This window comes from Gouania willdenowi, unplaced genomic scaffold (genome assembly GCF_900634775.1).
Source record: "Gouania willdenowi unplaced genomic scaffold, fGouWil2.1 scaffold_119_arrow_ctg1, whole genome shotgun sequence".
NCBI lineage: Eukaryota > Metazoa > Chordata > Actinopteri > Blenniiformes > Gobiesocidae > Gouania > Gouania willdenowi.
In genome coordinates this window covers 214,601-230,463 of record NW_021144867.1, presented here as the reverse complement: position 1 = coordinate 230,463, position 15,863 = coordinate 214,601, and the positions used below count along the sequence as shown (strand labels likewise).

Here is a 15,863-nt window from a genome sequence, read left to right as displayed (position 1 = left end):
GAAATTTATTTGAAATGCCACAAAATGACATAAAAGTGACTGTGAGTTAGGGATCATTTTAAAATAAGGCCAACAATAGACAGAAAACGCAGAATTCCTGTTCTGAAATGGAAAAAAATCCATTTAAACTGTCTTTTTTTCCTCTTTTTTTAAAAAATCAGGTGCCAACATGACACAGAAATGCCTCATATGCTTGTTTATTTGAGACAAAAATCACACATTTACTCACTATCTTTCACTGGATAACACGTGACTGAATGTGCAGCAAACTCATAACGTCAACTAAAATCTTGTGTCTCTTTTTGTTTTTTAACTAAGTTTGGTTTTCCAGTGTTTTTGATACACTGCTACCCCCTAAAAACAGACGCCTATAATAAGAATACAATAATGATAAAAGGTTAAATAGTAGGTGTGTGACAACGATACGATAAAACAATAGAATGTCAGCTGTAAAAATAAGCACACTGACTTTTAATCTGGACTTACTGACATTTTTACTCTGGGTTTGACTTTTTCAACTCAAGAGGAAAATAAAGAAATAAAAACAATGTGGACGATACATATCAAGACGTTTTAATATCACGACATCGTGTCGCAAGATATAACACTCCACCTTTACTATTCAGCATGTTTGGTTGGTATGATTCTAGGAAAGTCAAATAATTAAAAATTAAAATGGGTTAAAAGTGAAGAAAAAAGGTGGTGAAATGGGATTTTAAGAACCACAGAAATTGGTTAAAAGTTGCAAATGAGAGTGGGCAAAAACAAACAGAAAAAGAGGTAAAAAGGGTTCAAAGTGTCAATATTAAATACAATTAGTTTAAACTGGTAAATAATAGGCATGACAAATAGTGAATGTGAATAAATTGGCAAAGATAATCATGAAATATGGTGAAAAGAGGTTAAAAGTGGTGGAAAGGGTTTAAAAGCTGAAAATGAGGAAGAAATGTGCAGAAAATACATTGAAATGTGATGGAGTAGTGTCTTTGGAGTAATGTAGCAAAAATGCTTTAAAAGGAGCAAAAATAAAAGAAGAAAAAGTGATGAAAATAGGTTAATATGGTGAGTTTGGTGTAGTTGCAGAAAAAAAGGGAAAAATAAGCAAAAATGGGCTCAAAAACATAGTTTTTTGAAGGCATCTGACGACCCCCTCCAAGTGTCTCGCGACCCTAAGTGGGGTCCTGACCCCAAGGTTGAGAACACCTGGACTAAAGAAAGAAGGATGAAAATAAATGGAAAATGAATCAACTCTGGAATGGGATAAAAGACTTAAAAAAGGATCAAAATGTTTCCTGGGAGTTAAAGTGTGTGTGTGTGTGTGTGTGTTTTGTTTACACACTCAGAGCTGCTGTGCAGCTTTTTGTTCACCTGATTGTAAAAGTCAAGTTTCCTCAAGCCTTTGTTTACATTTCCATAGAGTGAGGACAGGAATAAGGAGTGTGCGCGCGTGTGTGTGTGAAGCACTCACTGTGACAGACACACCATATAAGGTTTGTGGAAATGACACAAACTGAACATAAAACGGATGAAAAAAAAGAGTTCACGTTCGAACACGGAAAATCACAACCCATTCACATTGTGTGTGTGTGTGTGTGTGTGTGATTAAAGGTTCAAAGAAATTCAAGGTTTTATAAATATTGCACATTTCCATAGGCTAAGGGGTTAGCATGTCGCTAATGTCGCCCTTGCATCGGAATCTCGCGTGATTTCAGCGTAACCATGGTTTCAGGAAGTTTCATATCCAGTAATCATCTTGGTTCAGGGGCCAAATACGGACCAGTTTGAGCTTAAGAGGACACAGATTTTAGCAAATTCCACATGAATGTGCCTTGGGTTGGGGTGGTGTTTAGCTCAGTGTACCCATGTACAGAGGCTGAAGTTTCTCACCTGCAGCCGGTCCAGGTTCGATTCCCGGCCTGGGACCCTTTGCTGCGTGTCATTCCCTGCTCTCTCTGATCCCTTTCCTGTCAAGCAACTGTCATATAATGGCCACTAGAGCCCAAAAAATCCTTTAAAAAAAAAACAAAAATGAATGTGCCTTGGGTTGTATTTCAACATTTTGAGATTAAAAATAACTGCCATCATGTGATATAAGAAGTGGAAAACTGAGCTCTGCAAATATTGTGGATTTTAATTACATTTTTGTATTTGGAGGGTAATTTATAAAATGTTTCATGTTTTTTCTATCTTTTTACTTTCTCGAGTGGGCTCGAATTTGATGCTTTAAGGGGCCGGGACACGTGGTAAAGTTTTACTTTCAGTTACTTTAGTTACTATTTTGTTTTAAATAGTAATCAAAAAGGGACGTGCTCGATCAAAATCTGTGACAACTGAGACTGAATTTCATGGGAAATGCTACAAAATGACATAAAAGTGACTTTGTGAGTTGAGATCATATTAAATTAAAGCCAAAAACAGAAAGAGAATGCAAAATTCCTGTTCTGAAACAGAATAAATCAATTTGAGCTGTCTTTTTTTTCTCTTTTTAATTAAAATCATGGCTCCCATTGTTTGGGACAAAATTACACATTTACTCGCCATCTTTCACTGGAAAACATGTGACTGAACGTCTGGAAAGTGCAGCAAACTCATAATCTCGTCCATGTTTTTTTTCTGTCGTTTTACTTTCTTGAACGGGCCGAATTTGATGCTTTAAATGACCGGATTTGGCCCCCGGGCCTTGGGTTTGACACGTGCAGTAAAGGCAGACGTGCTGTGACTCAATGTGAGGCTCCGCCCACCCTCCACACTGCTGCAGTTATTTGGTCATATGTATAACCAGCCTTTTCCATCCCTCCCTCCCTCCCTCCTCCTCCTCTTCTTTAAATCTTTCCTCCTCCTCTCCCTCTCCCTCTACGTCTGCGTCCATCTGTCAGATCTCCACGTCTCCTCGTTCTCCTCCTCTCTCTCTTTTGCTCTACTTTCTCGTGGACGAGAGCCAAACGGCAGCAGCTCTGACTCTGATATTCCTCCGTCCTCTGCCAGGCTCCTCCTTTCCCGTCGTTAGGAAAACCATGAGCTCATCATTTTCTCTGCACACACACTTCAACATTTCAACCCAAAACGGAAAAACTGGACTGTAATGACCCTGAACGCCTCGTCTATACTTTATTTACAGGCTTTATTCGGTTAGTAACTGTTATAGTGAAAGACAAACTGTTCACAGGGGATGGAACAAGTGTGTGTTTGCGTGTGTGTGTGTGTGTGTCCTTTAATCTGTGACACAGTGATAAATAAACTAAAGCCTGTTTTTAATTGATTTTATATCCACAAAGATTAAAGGACAACAATCTGAGGAGACGGACGAGGAGAGGCAGAGGGAGGGAGGTGGGAGTGTACTGCAATGCAGACACCTTTCAACACGTGTGTGTGTGTGTGTATGTGTGTGTGTGTGTGCTGGCTTTGTGTAGCCAGACAAACACACACCTGCACAAATCAAACCTGTGGCTTAATCTAGTCATTCATCAAACCAGGCGGGACACTGTGAGGGGGTCGTCAGACGCCTACAAGAAACTAAGAATATATATATTTTTTAACAATTAAAGCTTCTTTTTTCTTTAATTTTTACCCTTTTTCTGCAACTACAACAAACTCACCACATTTTAACCTATTTTCATCACTTTTTCTTGCCATATTTTTGCTCCTTTTAATGGATTTTTGCTACATTACTCCTATTTCTGACACTTCATCATATTTCAATGGCTTTTCTCCACATTTTTTCCACTTTCAAGACATCTTCAACACTTATAAACCCTTTCTATATATTTATGTTTATATTTTTTCTAGTTGAGTGTTATTATTTAATGTTTACATTGTTAGAGAGAGCACAGTTAACCAAGTCAAATTCCTCGTGTGTATAACATACATTACATGGCCAATAAAGTTGATTCTGATTCCACCACTTTTCCACCTAATGTATCACATGTTGACCCATTATTCTCACTTTTTAACCTATTTTCACCATATTTCATGATTATTGTTGACAATTAAACTGCATTCAACATTTGTCATGCCCATTATTTGCCAGTTTAAACTAATCGTTCCAATATTGACACTTAGAACCCTTTTTACCACTTTTTCTCTCTGTTTTTGCACACTCTAGTTTGCAACTTTTAACCAATTTCAGTGGGTTTTAAAATCCCACATTTTGGTCACTTTTAACCCATTTTATTTCTGATTAAGACAAATAGTGAATGGACTTGATTTATATAGCGCTTTATCCCTACACTGAAGTAGTCTCAAACGCGCTTTACATATCAGCTCATTCACACTCACATTCACACACCAATGGGACTGAGCTGCCATGCAAGGCGCTGGTCGACCACTGAGAGCAACTTAGGGTCCAGTGTCTGGCCCAAAGGACACGTCGACATATAGAAAAGTAGACTGGGATCGAACCCCCAACCTCGATCAGAAGACGACCCCTCGAGCACCAGGTTAGTTTTACCCTACTGATGATGTGTTGTTGCAATAGTAAAAACAATAGTATATATAGTCATCTTTAAGATGACTATATACTATGGCCCAAATAATAATAAACGTTCCTGGATAACAGTGGATATTATTCAGATGAATAAATAAATGTGGTTATCACAGATTCATAGAACAATAGACCATCATTTTGCTGACTTTATGGATGGACCCCAAAAAAACTCTCCCCTTTATTACCCCTTATAGATGACCCTGTCTCCACATGACTGTTCTTCAATGTTCATGTCTGTGTTCAACCACCTTCTGCTACAGTGGGGGTCCCCACTCTCTGGGACCTTTATTTTGGGGGTCGTGGCCTGAAAAGGTTGAGAACCACTGCATCTAACAATGATTATTCAAAGAAAATCAGCTCCAAAGTTCACAAATGACTGATTCTAAACTCAATGACAAATGTTTCCCAAGCTGTTTAGATTCTTTACTGATATTAAACCTCAACATCGTACCAAACACGATCAATACTGAGGGTCCAACGATTCATCCATTAGATCCATGAATCCATTTATATTCCTACCGTCCAACTACATCAATCTGTGCTTGGCAACTTGTCCTTCCTGATGACACATAATGATGTCAAATCTGTATGCAAATCATGTAGCGTGTCATTACCACTCCTGTACATTTGGTGGCAGTATGCTTTCTCAGGCACTAGGTCCACCAGAGAAGAAGACAAAACACTAACAACGCAGCAGAAAGAGGATGTTGTGATGACGCGACAAAGCACAGCAGTTAGCGCACGCGAATCATGAATTATTTCAGATGGAATTGTTCTATATCAGCAATTCTCAACTGGTGGGTCGGGACCCAAAAGTGGGTCGCGGACCTGTACTAGGTGGGTCGCGGGCAGCTGGTCAAAAATAAATAAATAGCCTACCTAATGTCTCATGTTGGACTAGTCTTTTATTTTGAAAAAAACTTTTCTTTCGACAGCCATGGTGTGAAATGCATGTTGCACAGGAAAATACATAGATTTATGTTTTTAAAAAGATTATATGTGCGCTTTCAACAGCTATTTTCGAAAAACTAAATTTGGTTGGTTGAATTCTCAAAAAAAAAAAAAAAAAAAAGTGGGTCACGATTTAATGACTGTGGCAAAATTTGGGTCCCAGGGTGAGACCAGTTGAGAACCCCTGTTCTAGATTAATCATCAATGAAACGAATCGACAACAAGGAATTGTGATTCGAATCGAATGCTTTTTTAAAACGAATCGTTACACCCCCAAAAATATGGTTAATTTAGTCAACTACTGTTTTTTATTTTATTTTATTACACTTCCAGAATACGTCCTGAGAATTCACTGGAAATGTGAGATATTTTCCCCAAAACAGGGACGTGAGGGTTTAGCCCATGACAAAGAGGTATTTACGTTTCATTTTCAGTGAAATATTGCGCAGTTGTGCGATTACGTAACGTGAAATGTGACTCATTGATCCGTTTGCGGCACTTGCTAAACCTTCAGTTACCAGTTTTATAGCGTGTAAATGTGTGGACATGTCCCAAAAATATGTATGTGAGGGATTTAAATATATAAATAATGGAAAAAAAAGACAAGTTCAGGTTGATTTTTCAGTTTAGAAACGTCCATTTTTAAATTTTCTGTCCATTCTTTGTGATCACAAAAAAGCCAACATAAATAAAAGAAGCTAAAGCTATGCATCTTTACTGTATCTCTGAGCCGACTGTGAGAACAGTGAGTTCTGCTCTATAATAATACACACCACCACCAACCATGACGTTTGTCCAAGGGAACCCTTCATTAGTGGCTGTTTTCATCTGAACGAGACACACACACGCACGCACACGCACACGGTGTCGTTTTACAGCTGGAACATTTGATCTGATTGACTAATCAATTGAGGCAGTCGGCCATAGATCTATTCCTGCTATTGATCGATGTCATGTACATTCAAAAGGTCACATGGCGTTGATGGACGGATTCCAAAGGGGGAGGAGCAAAGTTTGCCACTCCTCGGTTTTCAATCAATCAATCAATCAATCTTTATTTGTATAGCGCCAAATCATAACCAATGGTATCTCAAGACACTTTACAGTAGAGCAGTCTTAAGGACGGACTCTTCATTTTATGGATACACACATATGCATATATACGTATATACACATACATATGTATCCCACACCCAACATGAATTCATCATGGCGTCAAGGAAAACCTTCTGTTAAGCAGCAGGAACCTTGTGTGGATCCCATTCCTATGATGAACAGCCATCCACGTTATGCTGTGTTGGGTGTGTGCAGAGGAAAGGGTGGAGACAGAGTTGTTGAGACTCTGTAACTCCACACTGAGGATCCCACGGACCTGCAAGACAAAAGCCAGAAGGAGTACAGGAGCAAACACACAAGGGAAGAAGCAGACATAGAGGGAGTGTTTGAGAGAGGAATGGGACCCTCTCCGGTCCCTCTCTAACCTAAATGACCTCTCTCTTAACGCCCTCTCCAACCTCTCTCCAACCGAGCATGCCAGACCCCCCCCCCCCCGGCAGTCTATGCCTATTGCATCTTAATTATGAGCTATGAGCTGGTTCCTAACTAAAAGCTTTACCAAAAAGGAATGTTTTGAGCCTAACCTTAAAGGTAGAGAGGGTGTCTGCCCCCCGAACCGTGGTTGGTAGATGGTTCCAGAGAAGTGGGGCCTGATAACTGAAAGCTCTTCCTCCTATACTACTTTTAGAGACGAATGGAACAACGAGTAGTCCAGCATTTTGAGAGCGTAGTGTTCTGGGGGGATTGTATGGCACTACAAGCTCCTTGAGATAGACTGGTGCCTGTCCATTTAGGGCTTTATAAGTGAAGAGAAGAATCTTGAATTCTATTCTATATTTTATGGGAAGCCAATGCAGAGAGGCTAATACAGGAGTAATGTGATCTCTTCTCCTAGTTTTAGTCAGTACACGTGCTGCAGCATTTTGAACCAGCTGAAGTGTCTTAAGCGACTTGCTCGGGCAGCCTGCTAAAAGAGAATTACAATAATCCAGTCTAGAGGTAACAAAAGCATGGACTAGTTTTTCGGCGTCGCCCTGAGACAGGATAGATCTGATTTTAGCAATGTTACGGAGATGAAAGAAGGCAGTTCTTGAAGTTTGTTTTATGTGAGAGTTGAAGGATAAGTCCTGATCAAATAGAACCCCAAGGTTTCTAACAGTTGTGCTTTGTGCCAGAGTAATGCCATCTAGGGCAGTTAGGCTAGCATAGGTTTCTCTAAGGTGTCGTGGGCCCAGTACAATGACCTCAGTCTTGTCTGAGTTGAGAAGAAGAAAATTTTGGTCCATCCAGGCCCTAATGTCCTTTAGACAGGCCTCAAGTTTAGATAGCTGATTTGTCTCACCTGGCTTCAGTTGGGTATCATCAGCATAGCAGTGAAAGTTAACAGAGTATTTTCTCATAACATTACCAAGGGGGATCATATAGATACAGAAGAGGATTGGACCTAGCACAGAGCCCTGAGGAACCCCGTAGCTTACTTTAGTGTACACAGAAGACTTATTATTCACGTGTATAAACTGGTACCTATCAGATAGGTAGGACTTAAACCAGTTTAGGGCAGTCCCTGTGATTCCAAGTAATTTCTCTAATCTCTCTAGTAGAATATAGTGATCTATAGTGTCAAAAGCTGCACTAAGATCTAATAAAACCAGCACTGAGAGTCGTCCTTCATCTGAAGCCCAGAGTAGATCATTAGTTACTTTAACTAAAGCAGTCTCTGTGCTGTGTTGAGCTCTAAAACCTGACTGGAAGTCCTCGAACAGGCTGTTGTTTTGAAGAAATTCACAGAGCTGAGCTGCCACAACTTTCTCAAGAATCTTTGAAATAAAAGGAAGATTAGATATAGGCCTGTAGTTTGCTAAAGTGCTGGAATCAAGAGTAGGTTTTTTGAGAAGGGGTTTGATTACAGCTACTTTAAAGGACTGTGGCACGTAGCCTATTGATAGGGATATATTTATTGTCTCCAACAAAGATGGGCAGACTAGGGGAATAATTTCTTTAAACAGCTTAGTTGGGACCGGATCTGAAAGGCAGGTCGATGGTTTGGAGGATGAAATAATAGAGTTAAGTTCCTGAAGTCCTATATGTGTGAAACAGTTTAGGTTAGGCCTATTTACATTTAATGGTACAGCAGGCCCAGGTGAAGGCAGGGAGTGGCTAATTTTATCTCTAATCTTATGAATTTTATCGTTAAAAAATGTCATAAAGTCCTCACAGCTGAGGGCTAGAGGAATCATGGGCTCAATAGAGCTCTGACTTTGTGTTAGCCTGGCTACAGTGCTGAAAAGGTACCTCGGATTATTTTTATTTTCTTCAATTAGTGAGGAGTAGTATGTAGATCGACTATGTCGTAAGGCTGTCATGTATTTACTATGGCTTTCTTGCCAGAGTATTCGTGACTCCTCTGTTTTATTGGAGCGCCACATTCTCTCTAATTTACGGGTTGTTTGTTTGAGTGTGTGAGTTTCAGAGCTAAACCACGGAGCTTTCCTCTGACGTTTAATAGTTTTTCCCCTCAATGGGGCAATTGAGTCCAAGGTGGATTTTAGTAGACTAGCAGAGCTATCGACAAGCAGATCCAGTTGAGAGGGGTTATAATTAATATCATAGTTATTTATTGGATGGTGCACTGAGTTTAAGGCAACAGGAATGGCCTCTTTAAATTTAGCCACAGCACTATTGGACAGATTTCTACTCGTAACTATTTTATTGCACAGTGCGAGATCCTCTAGGATAATGTTAAAAGATATTAAAAAGTGATCTGATAGCAGAGGATTTTCAGGGTAGACTTTTAGTTCATTAATATCAAGGCCATATGTTAGAACAAGATCAAGAGTATGATTTAAACGATGAGAAGCTTCATTAATAGTTTGAAAAAAGCCAACTGAGTCTATTAGGGACATAAAGGCTGAGCTCAGGCTATCACTATCTTTGTCCACATGGATATTAAAATCTCCTACTATCAGTATTTTATCAGAACTGAGGACTAAGTTTGATATAAACTCAGAGAATTCTGATAGAAATTCAGAATAAGGGCCTGGAGGACGGTAAATTATCGCAAATAAGACTGGCTGGCAGGTTTTTGATTCGGTATGAGATAAATTTAGAACCAGGCTTTCAAAGGAAGTGTAACTGGCCTTTGGTTTAGGATAGATTAGGAGAGAGGAATGATAAATAGCTGCTACACCACCTCCACGGCCTATGTCTCGTGGCATATGAGTATTTAAATGACTGGGAGGAGTGGCTTCATTTAAACTAACATATTCATCTTGATACAGCCATGTTTCAGTTAAACAGAATAAATCAAAGTTATTTTCTGAGATAAGGTCATTTACTAGTAGAGATTTGGATCTCAGTGATCTAATATTTAATAGAGCACATCTAATGGTTTTATGTTTTGGTGTTTCTAGATTTGAGATTTTAATTTTTTTCAGATTTTTATAATTGATAGCTCTTATTTGATTTTATGTTAAAATCATTGTGAAATTTGGGTCGGGGGACTGACACCGTCTTCATAAAATAATATTCATCACCATCACAGCAGTTGCCATGGCGATGAACACAGCTATCATAATAGCAATGGGAGGGAAACTGTCCTAAGGCAAGCGCAGGGGGGCGTGGAGGACTCCACCTCTGTAACATGGTCTCATTCATGAGATGTCATAACAGTGACTGTGCCATGTTTTCTGATAGTAGAGATGCTCCCTCCAAAGTAGGATGGATTCCATCTCTTCCTATCAGGTTCGGTTCTCCCCAGAAGGATCTCCAATTATCAATGAAGCCCACCTCGTTTTCTGGGCACCACCTCGATAGCCAGCGGTTAAATGATGACATGCGGCTATACATGTCATCACTGGTCAGATTTGGTAAGGGACCAGAGAAAATTAAGGAGTCCGACATTGTTTGAGCATAAGCACAAACTGATTCAATGTTCACTTTGGTTGCTTCCGACTGACGACGTCGGGAGTCATTAGTGCCGACATGGAGGACTATCCTATCAAACTTACGATTACTCTTTGCCAGCAACTTTAGATTTGATTCTATGTCGCCCGCTCTGGCCCCTGGGATGCACCTCACAATGCCCGCTGACTTCGCTAGCTTCATGTTTCTCACTATGGAGTCGCCAATTATCAGAGTTTGTTCCTCGGTGAGTGTGTTGTCCTCACGGAGGGGGGAGAACCTGTTTGAGACGTGAACATGGTGGTGTCCCGAGCGGCTTTTTGACCTTCGACTATGCTTACCACGGACAGTAACCCACTCATTGCTGGCCGGGGGGGAAGCTGAGCTAGCGCTAGCACGGTCCGCACCGGCTAGGTCCTGCTTGCTAGCTTCTGTTTTGGTATCAGGGGTGCGGAACCACTTCTCCAGATTGTTGATCCTCGCCTCCATATCTAACAGTACGCAACACTTTATGCAACTACCATTGTCCCTAAAGGAGGACGAGGAGTAACTAAACATCTGACACACCGGGCAGGAGAGCGGAGGGGAGGAGAGAGAAGCCATAGGTGCTAAATTTAAGCTAAGCTAAGCTAAGGACAAAAGGAAGTTTAAAGGAGATTACACTGCCTATAAGAGGCGGGATTGCTTTTTACTTAACCTTCGTACGTTTAACTGTACGGTAAAACAAGTGTTTTCAAGGCTAAAATATCAATGACAACAAGTTTGATTAGCGGTTTTAAATATTCTCCTGACAGAAATAACCAATTAATCCATGCATCATCTCTATGACATAGTAATCAATAATTATTTTTTATTTCAAATATAAATGACATGAACTACTGTAGAAGAAATGTTAAGAAATATTTTGAAAGCACTATACCTGAGCTGCTGATTTAGTTTGTTATAGATACTTTTTTTATATATATATATATATATATATGTGTATACTGTATACTGTTTTTTCATTTATATACATATTATATTTTATTTGTTTTATATTTGTATTAAACTTTATATTTTTATATACTATTTATTTATTTATTTGTATTTTTTATTTTTACATCTCTCTATATTTCATATATTTTTATTATAGATTTTAAATAAACTTTTATAAATAATAATAATAATATTTTTTTTTTTAAATGATATCAAAAATTTGTTCCGTGGTTTCCATGGTAACAGAGTGGAAAGGAAAAGGAAAAGTGCTGAAAATCGTCATTTGAACCTGTATGACAAAAAACTACCGGAACTAGAAAACTCAGATTACTCACACATTTTTCCTGAAAACAATATTCTAAAAGGTAAAAAAGTTTTGGGCCTGGACTTATTTTTTACAATACTTTCATTAGAGGCCAATCTAATGAAAGTTTTGCCGATTTATTTTATTAACTATAACTTTAGATTATTTGTGTTTATATATTTTTTCATTTTCATATATATATGTATTCATTTTTATTCATTTATACTTTATGCTTTTTTATATACCATTTATTTATTTGTATTTTTATATGAAATTTATTTTTATATATTTATATTTTATATATATTTGTTTATTGTATTACATATTTTATAGATTTTAATAAACGTATACTGTAAATATGGGCAAAATTGAAAATAATATATATATTTTTTTAAAATCACATCAAAAAGTTGTTCCGGGGTTTCCATGGATACGGTTGATGATAACGGAGTGGAAAAGAAAAGGAAAAGTGCTGAAAATCATCAATCAAACCTGCATTACAAAAAACACTAAAACTAGGTGAACTAGAAAGCGAGAATTGTTCTGCTTTATTAAGCGACACACACACTTTTCACACATTTTTCCTGAAAACAACGTTAAAAAGTAAAAAGTGTCGATCCCGGACGTATTTTTTCCCCAAATGTGCCTCTAATGACTTTAGATTATTTGTGTTTAGTGCATTTGTTGAAGTAAATTCCTATTTAATTCAAATAAAATAGGATTTTTTCAAAACAAATAAGGTATTTATTTCATTTTTGTTTACATGTAAATGTGCAGAGAAGCAGAGAACCATGGCGGTGAGCGGTGTGATACACGTAGACAAACACTCACCATGTGTATGGGGGTACAGGTGAGGTCCCTCTCCGTCACCAGGCGGTCCTGATCAGTGACGTACAGGCCTTTCTGGGCCAGGGCCTGGATGACGGCGTTATGACCCACTAAAGGTTTCACGGCGTCACTGCGTAGGATCAGACTTCCTGCTCTGCAATAGAGCTCAGCAGACTGGAGGAGGACCGCCACCGGGGGCTTCAGGTGCTCCTGGTTATACTGGTCCCGGTAGAACGGATCCAGCAGCTCCTCTGGGACCGCATCTAATAAAGGCACCAACGAAGAAGAAAAAGAGCAGCTCATTACGACCAATAGAAACCAAGAATCAAATCAATAACACATTTCAATGTTTTTATTTATGGATCATTAGTTAGAATAAAGTTCACAACTATTATATCAGTGACGGGCAACTTTTATCACAGGGGGCAGGGCCACAAACGCGATTGTATGTGATCTGAGGGTCACATGATTAGAATAATGACCAATCAGAGCATTAACACAGAAAACAACAAAGAGTTTGAGTGTTTTTTTAAGTGATTTTGTATATTTTTCTGCATAGGCCTGAACCCCCTCAGCCAAATAATCAACAAGACTGGCTATGGATACCGACTCAGGAACGGGGCCACCATCAGTCACCTCATGGATGACATCAAGCTGTACGCTAAGAATGAGCGAGACATAGACTCACTGATCCATACCACCCAGATCTACAGCAGACATTGGGATGTCATTCGGACTAGAGAAGTGTGGTTGGATGGTGACTAAGAGAGGAAAGGTAGTCCACACAGAAGGGGTCTCACTCCCACAAGGAACAATAGCAGATATTGAGGACAGTTACAGGTACCTCGGAATCCCACAAGCAAATGGCAACCTCAATGAGGTGACTAGGAAAGCGGCTATGGCCAAATACCTCCAGCGAGTAAGGCATGTCCTAAGAAGCCAGTCCAAGGTCAAGAACAAGTCCTGGGCAATAAACAGCTACGCCCTGCCAGTAATCAGAATAATAAGCTGGCCAAAGGATGAGATACAGACCACAGATGTTAAGACACGAAAGCTCCTAGCCATGCACGGAGGGTTCCACCCCAAATCCAGCACCCTGAGACTGTACGCTAGCCGTAAGGAAGGAGGCAGAGGTCTAGTGAGTGTGAGAGCCACTATCCAGGATGAAACATCCAGGATCCATAAGTACATCAAGGACAAGGCTCCAACAGATGACGTACTCAGTGAATGTCTCAGACAATGGGGAACAGAGGATGAGGTGCTGGAGGTTCCGTCATGGGAGGACAAGCCCCAACATGGGATGTACCACCGAAACATAACTGAAGTGGCGGATATCAGGAAATCGTACCAATGGCTAAACAGAGCTGGACTGAAGGACAGCACAGAGGCACTCATCATGGCTGCAAAGGAGCAGGCCTTGAGCACCAGAGCAATAGAGGCCCAGATCTACCACACCGGACAAGACCCCAGGTGTAGACTGTGCAAAGAGGCCAATGAGACAATCCAGCACATAACTGCAGGGTGTAAAATGCTGGCAAGGAAAGCTTACATGGAGCGCCATAACCAAGTGGCTAACATAGTGTACAGAAACATCTGTGCAGAGTGTGGGCTGAAAACCCTAAGGTCAAAGTGGAAAACACGGTAGAAAATGACCGAGCTAAGATCCTGTGGGACTTCCAGATACAGACAGACAAAAGGGTGGCATAGTGGTTAAGGATGCTAGGCTTGTAATCGGAGGGTTGCCAGTTCAAGCCTCACCTGGGCCGTCACTGTGGGATGTTGAGCAAGTCCCTTAACCCCGAACTGCTCCCCAGTGGGCAAAATGGCTGCCCACTGCTCCTCTGGAATGGGTTAAATGCAGAGGACAAATTCCATTAATGTAATAACATTACATGGCCAATTAAAGGCGAAAGCCCCGATTAATCTTTAATACATGAGAATATAATAGTACCAAATATATAATAATTATATATAAAATGATAACACATAAAAATAAAAAGAAGGAATGATTTAAAAAAACACAAACTCACAAAAAATACACAAAATGACAAGAAACACACAAACGGTTTGTAGTTTCCTGTGTTAATGCTCTGATTGGTCGTTATTCTAAATGTTGATCATGTGACCCTCAGGTCAGATACGATCACAGTCTATCTTGTGATAAAAGCTGCAGTAAACAAACAGTCCCTCCTCCTGGGCTTCATGTCCACGAGCGTGCACGAGTGTGCACGGGTGTATAGAGACACATTTTGGTGTGTGTGAAACATTGTAGTGTTTAAAGCGTCTCACAGGACAACAGCAGCAAACACACGGAGCTGGTGATCAAACCACGACTCTATTCCAGAGGCTGTGGTTAGCAGCACGGCCTCTCACGGGCCATGAAAAGAGGTATTTGAAGCAGGGGCGGAGCCTACAGCCATTCATCACAAGCCAACAGTTTAGATTCATACACAGTTCTCAGAAAGAAACCACACTGCTGTCATCAAAGGATTGGCTCCCTCACTGAGGCTAATACAACATTTACTAATGCTAATGCTAACTATTCCAGCAACACCTTTGTCCTGCTGGCCTTTTGAAGAGGAAACAGACAGGAAGCCGCTGCTACCACAGGATGTGCAGGACGTGACCTGGGGGGGAGGGCACAACCAAATGGTTGCCTGCAGGCTCCACCCCCTCCTCCTCCTACACTTTGAGGCAGTGCTGAATAATTTCCCCCTCACATGAATCACTGCTGAGCAAATGTTTCCATTTGTGAGTAGAGCGGGAATCATGATGGAGCTCAGAAAGATTTAATCATCTTCTTTTTCACTGTTTTAGTTTCAACAAAATTAGTCCAAAAAACACACAAAATGCAAGATGACACAAAAACAAAAAATGCTAGCTGCTATATGTTTAACATTGAGGTGCTAGCTGCTACATGTTTAGCATTGAGGTGCTAGCTTCTACATGTTTAGCATTGAGGTGCTAACTGCTACATGTTTAGCATTGCGTTGTTAACTTCTACATGTTTAGCATTGAGGTGCTAGCTGCTACATGTTTAGCATTGAGTTGCTAACTGCTACATGTTTAGCATTGAGGTGCTAGCTGCTACATGTTTAGCATTGAGGTGCTAACTGCTACATGTTTAGCATTGCGTTAACTTCTACATGTTTAGCATTGAGGTGCTAGCTGCTACATGTTTAGCATTGAGTTGCTAACTGCTACATGTTTAGCATTGAGGTGCTAACTGCTACATGTTTAGCATTGAGGTGATAACTGCTACATGTTTAGCATTGGGGTGCTAGCTGCTACATGTTTAACATTGAGGTGCTAGCTGCTACATGTATAGCATTGAGGTGCTAGCTGCTACATGTTTAGCATTGAGGT

At 40.0% G+C, this 15,863-nt stretch overlaps 1 protein-coding gene across 3 annotated transcripts in view; it reads right to left on the bottom strand.

Annotated features, from left to right (window-relative positions):
• Positions 1-15,863, bottom strand: part of camsap2b (calmodulin regulated spectrin-associated protein family, member 2b) — a 47,870-nt gene that overhangs the window by 29,500 nt on the left and 2,507 nt on the right. For all 3 annotated transcript variants that reach the window (XM_028440818.1, XM_028440819.1, XM_028440817.1), the window contains exon 2: positions 12,501-12,760. In XM_028440818.1, coding sequence (XP_028296619.1) covers positions 12,501-12,760 — 260 coding nt within the window. The remainder of the gene's footprint in view (positions 1-12,500; positions 12,761-15,863) is intronic.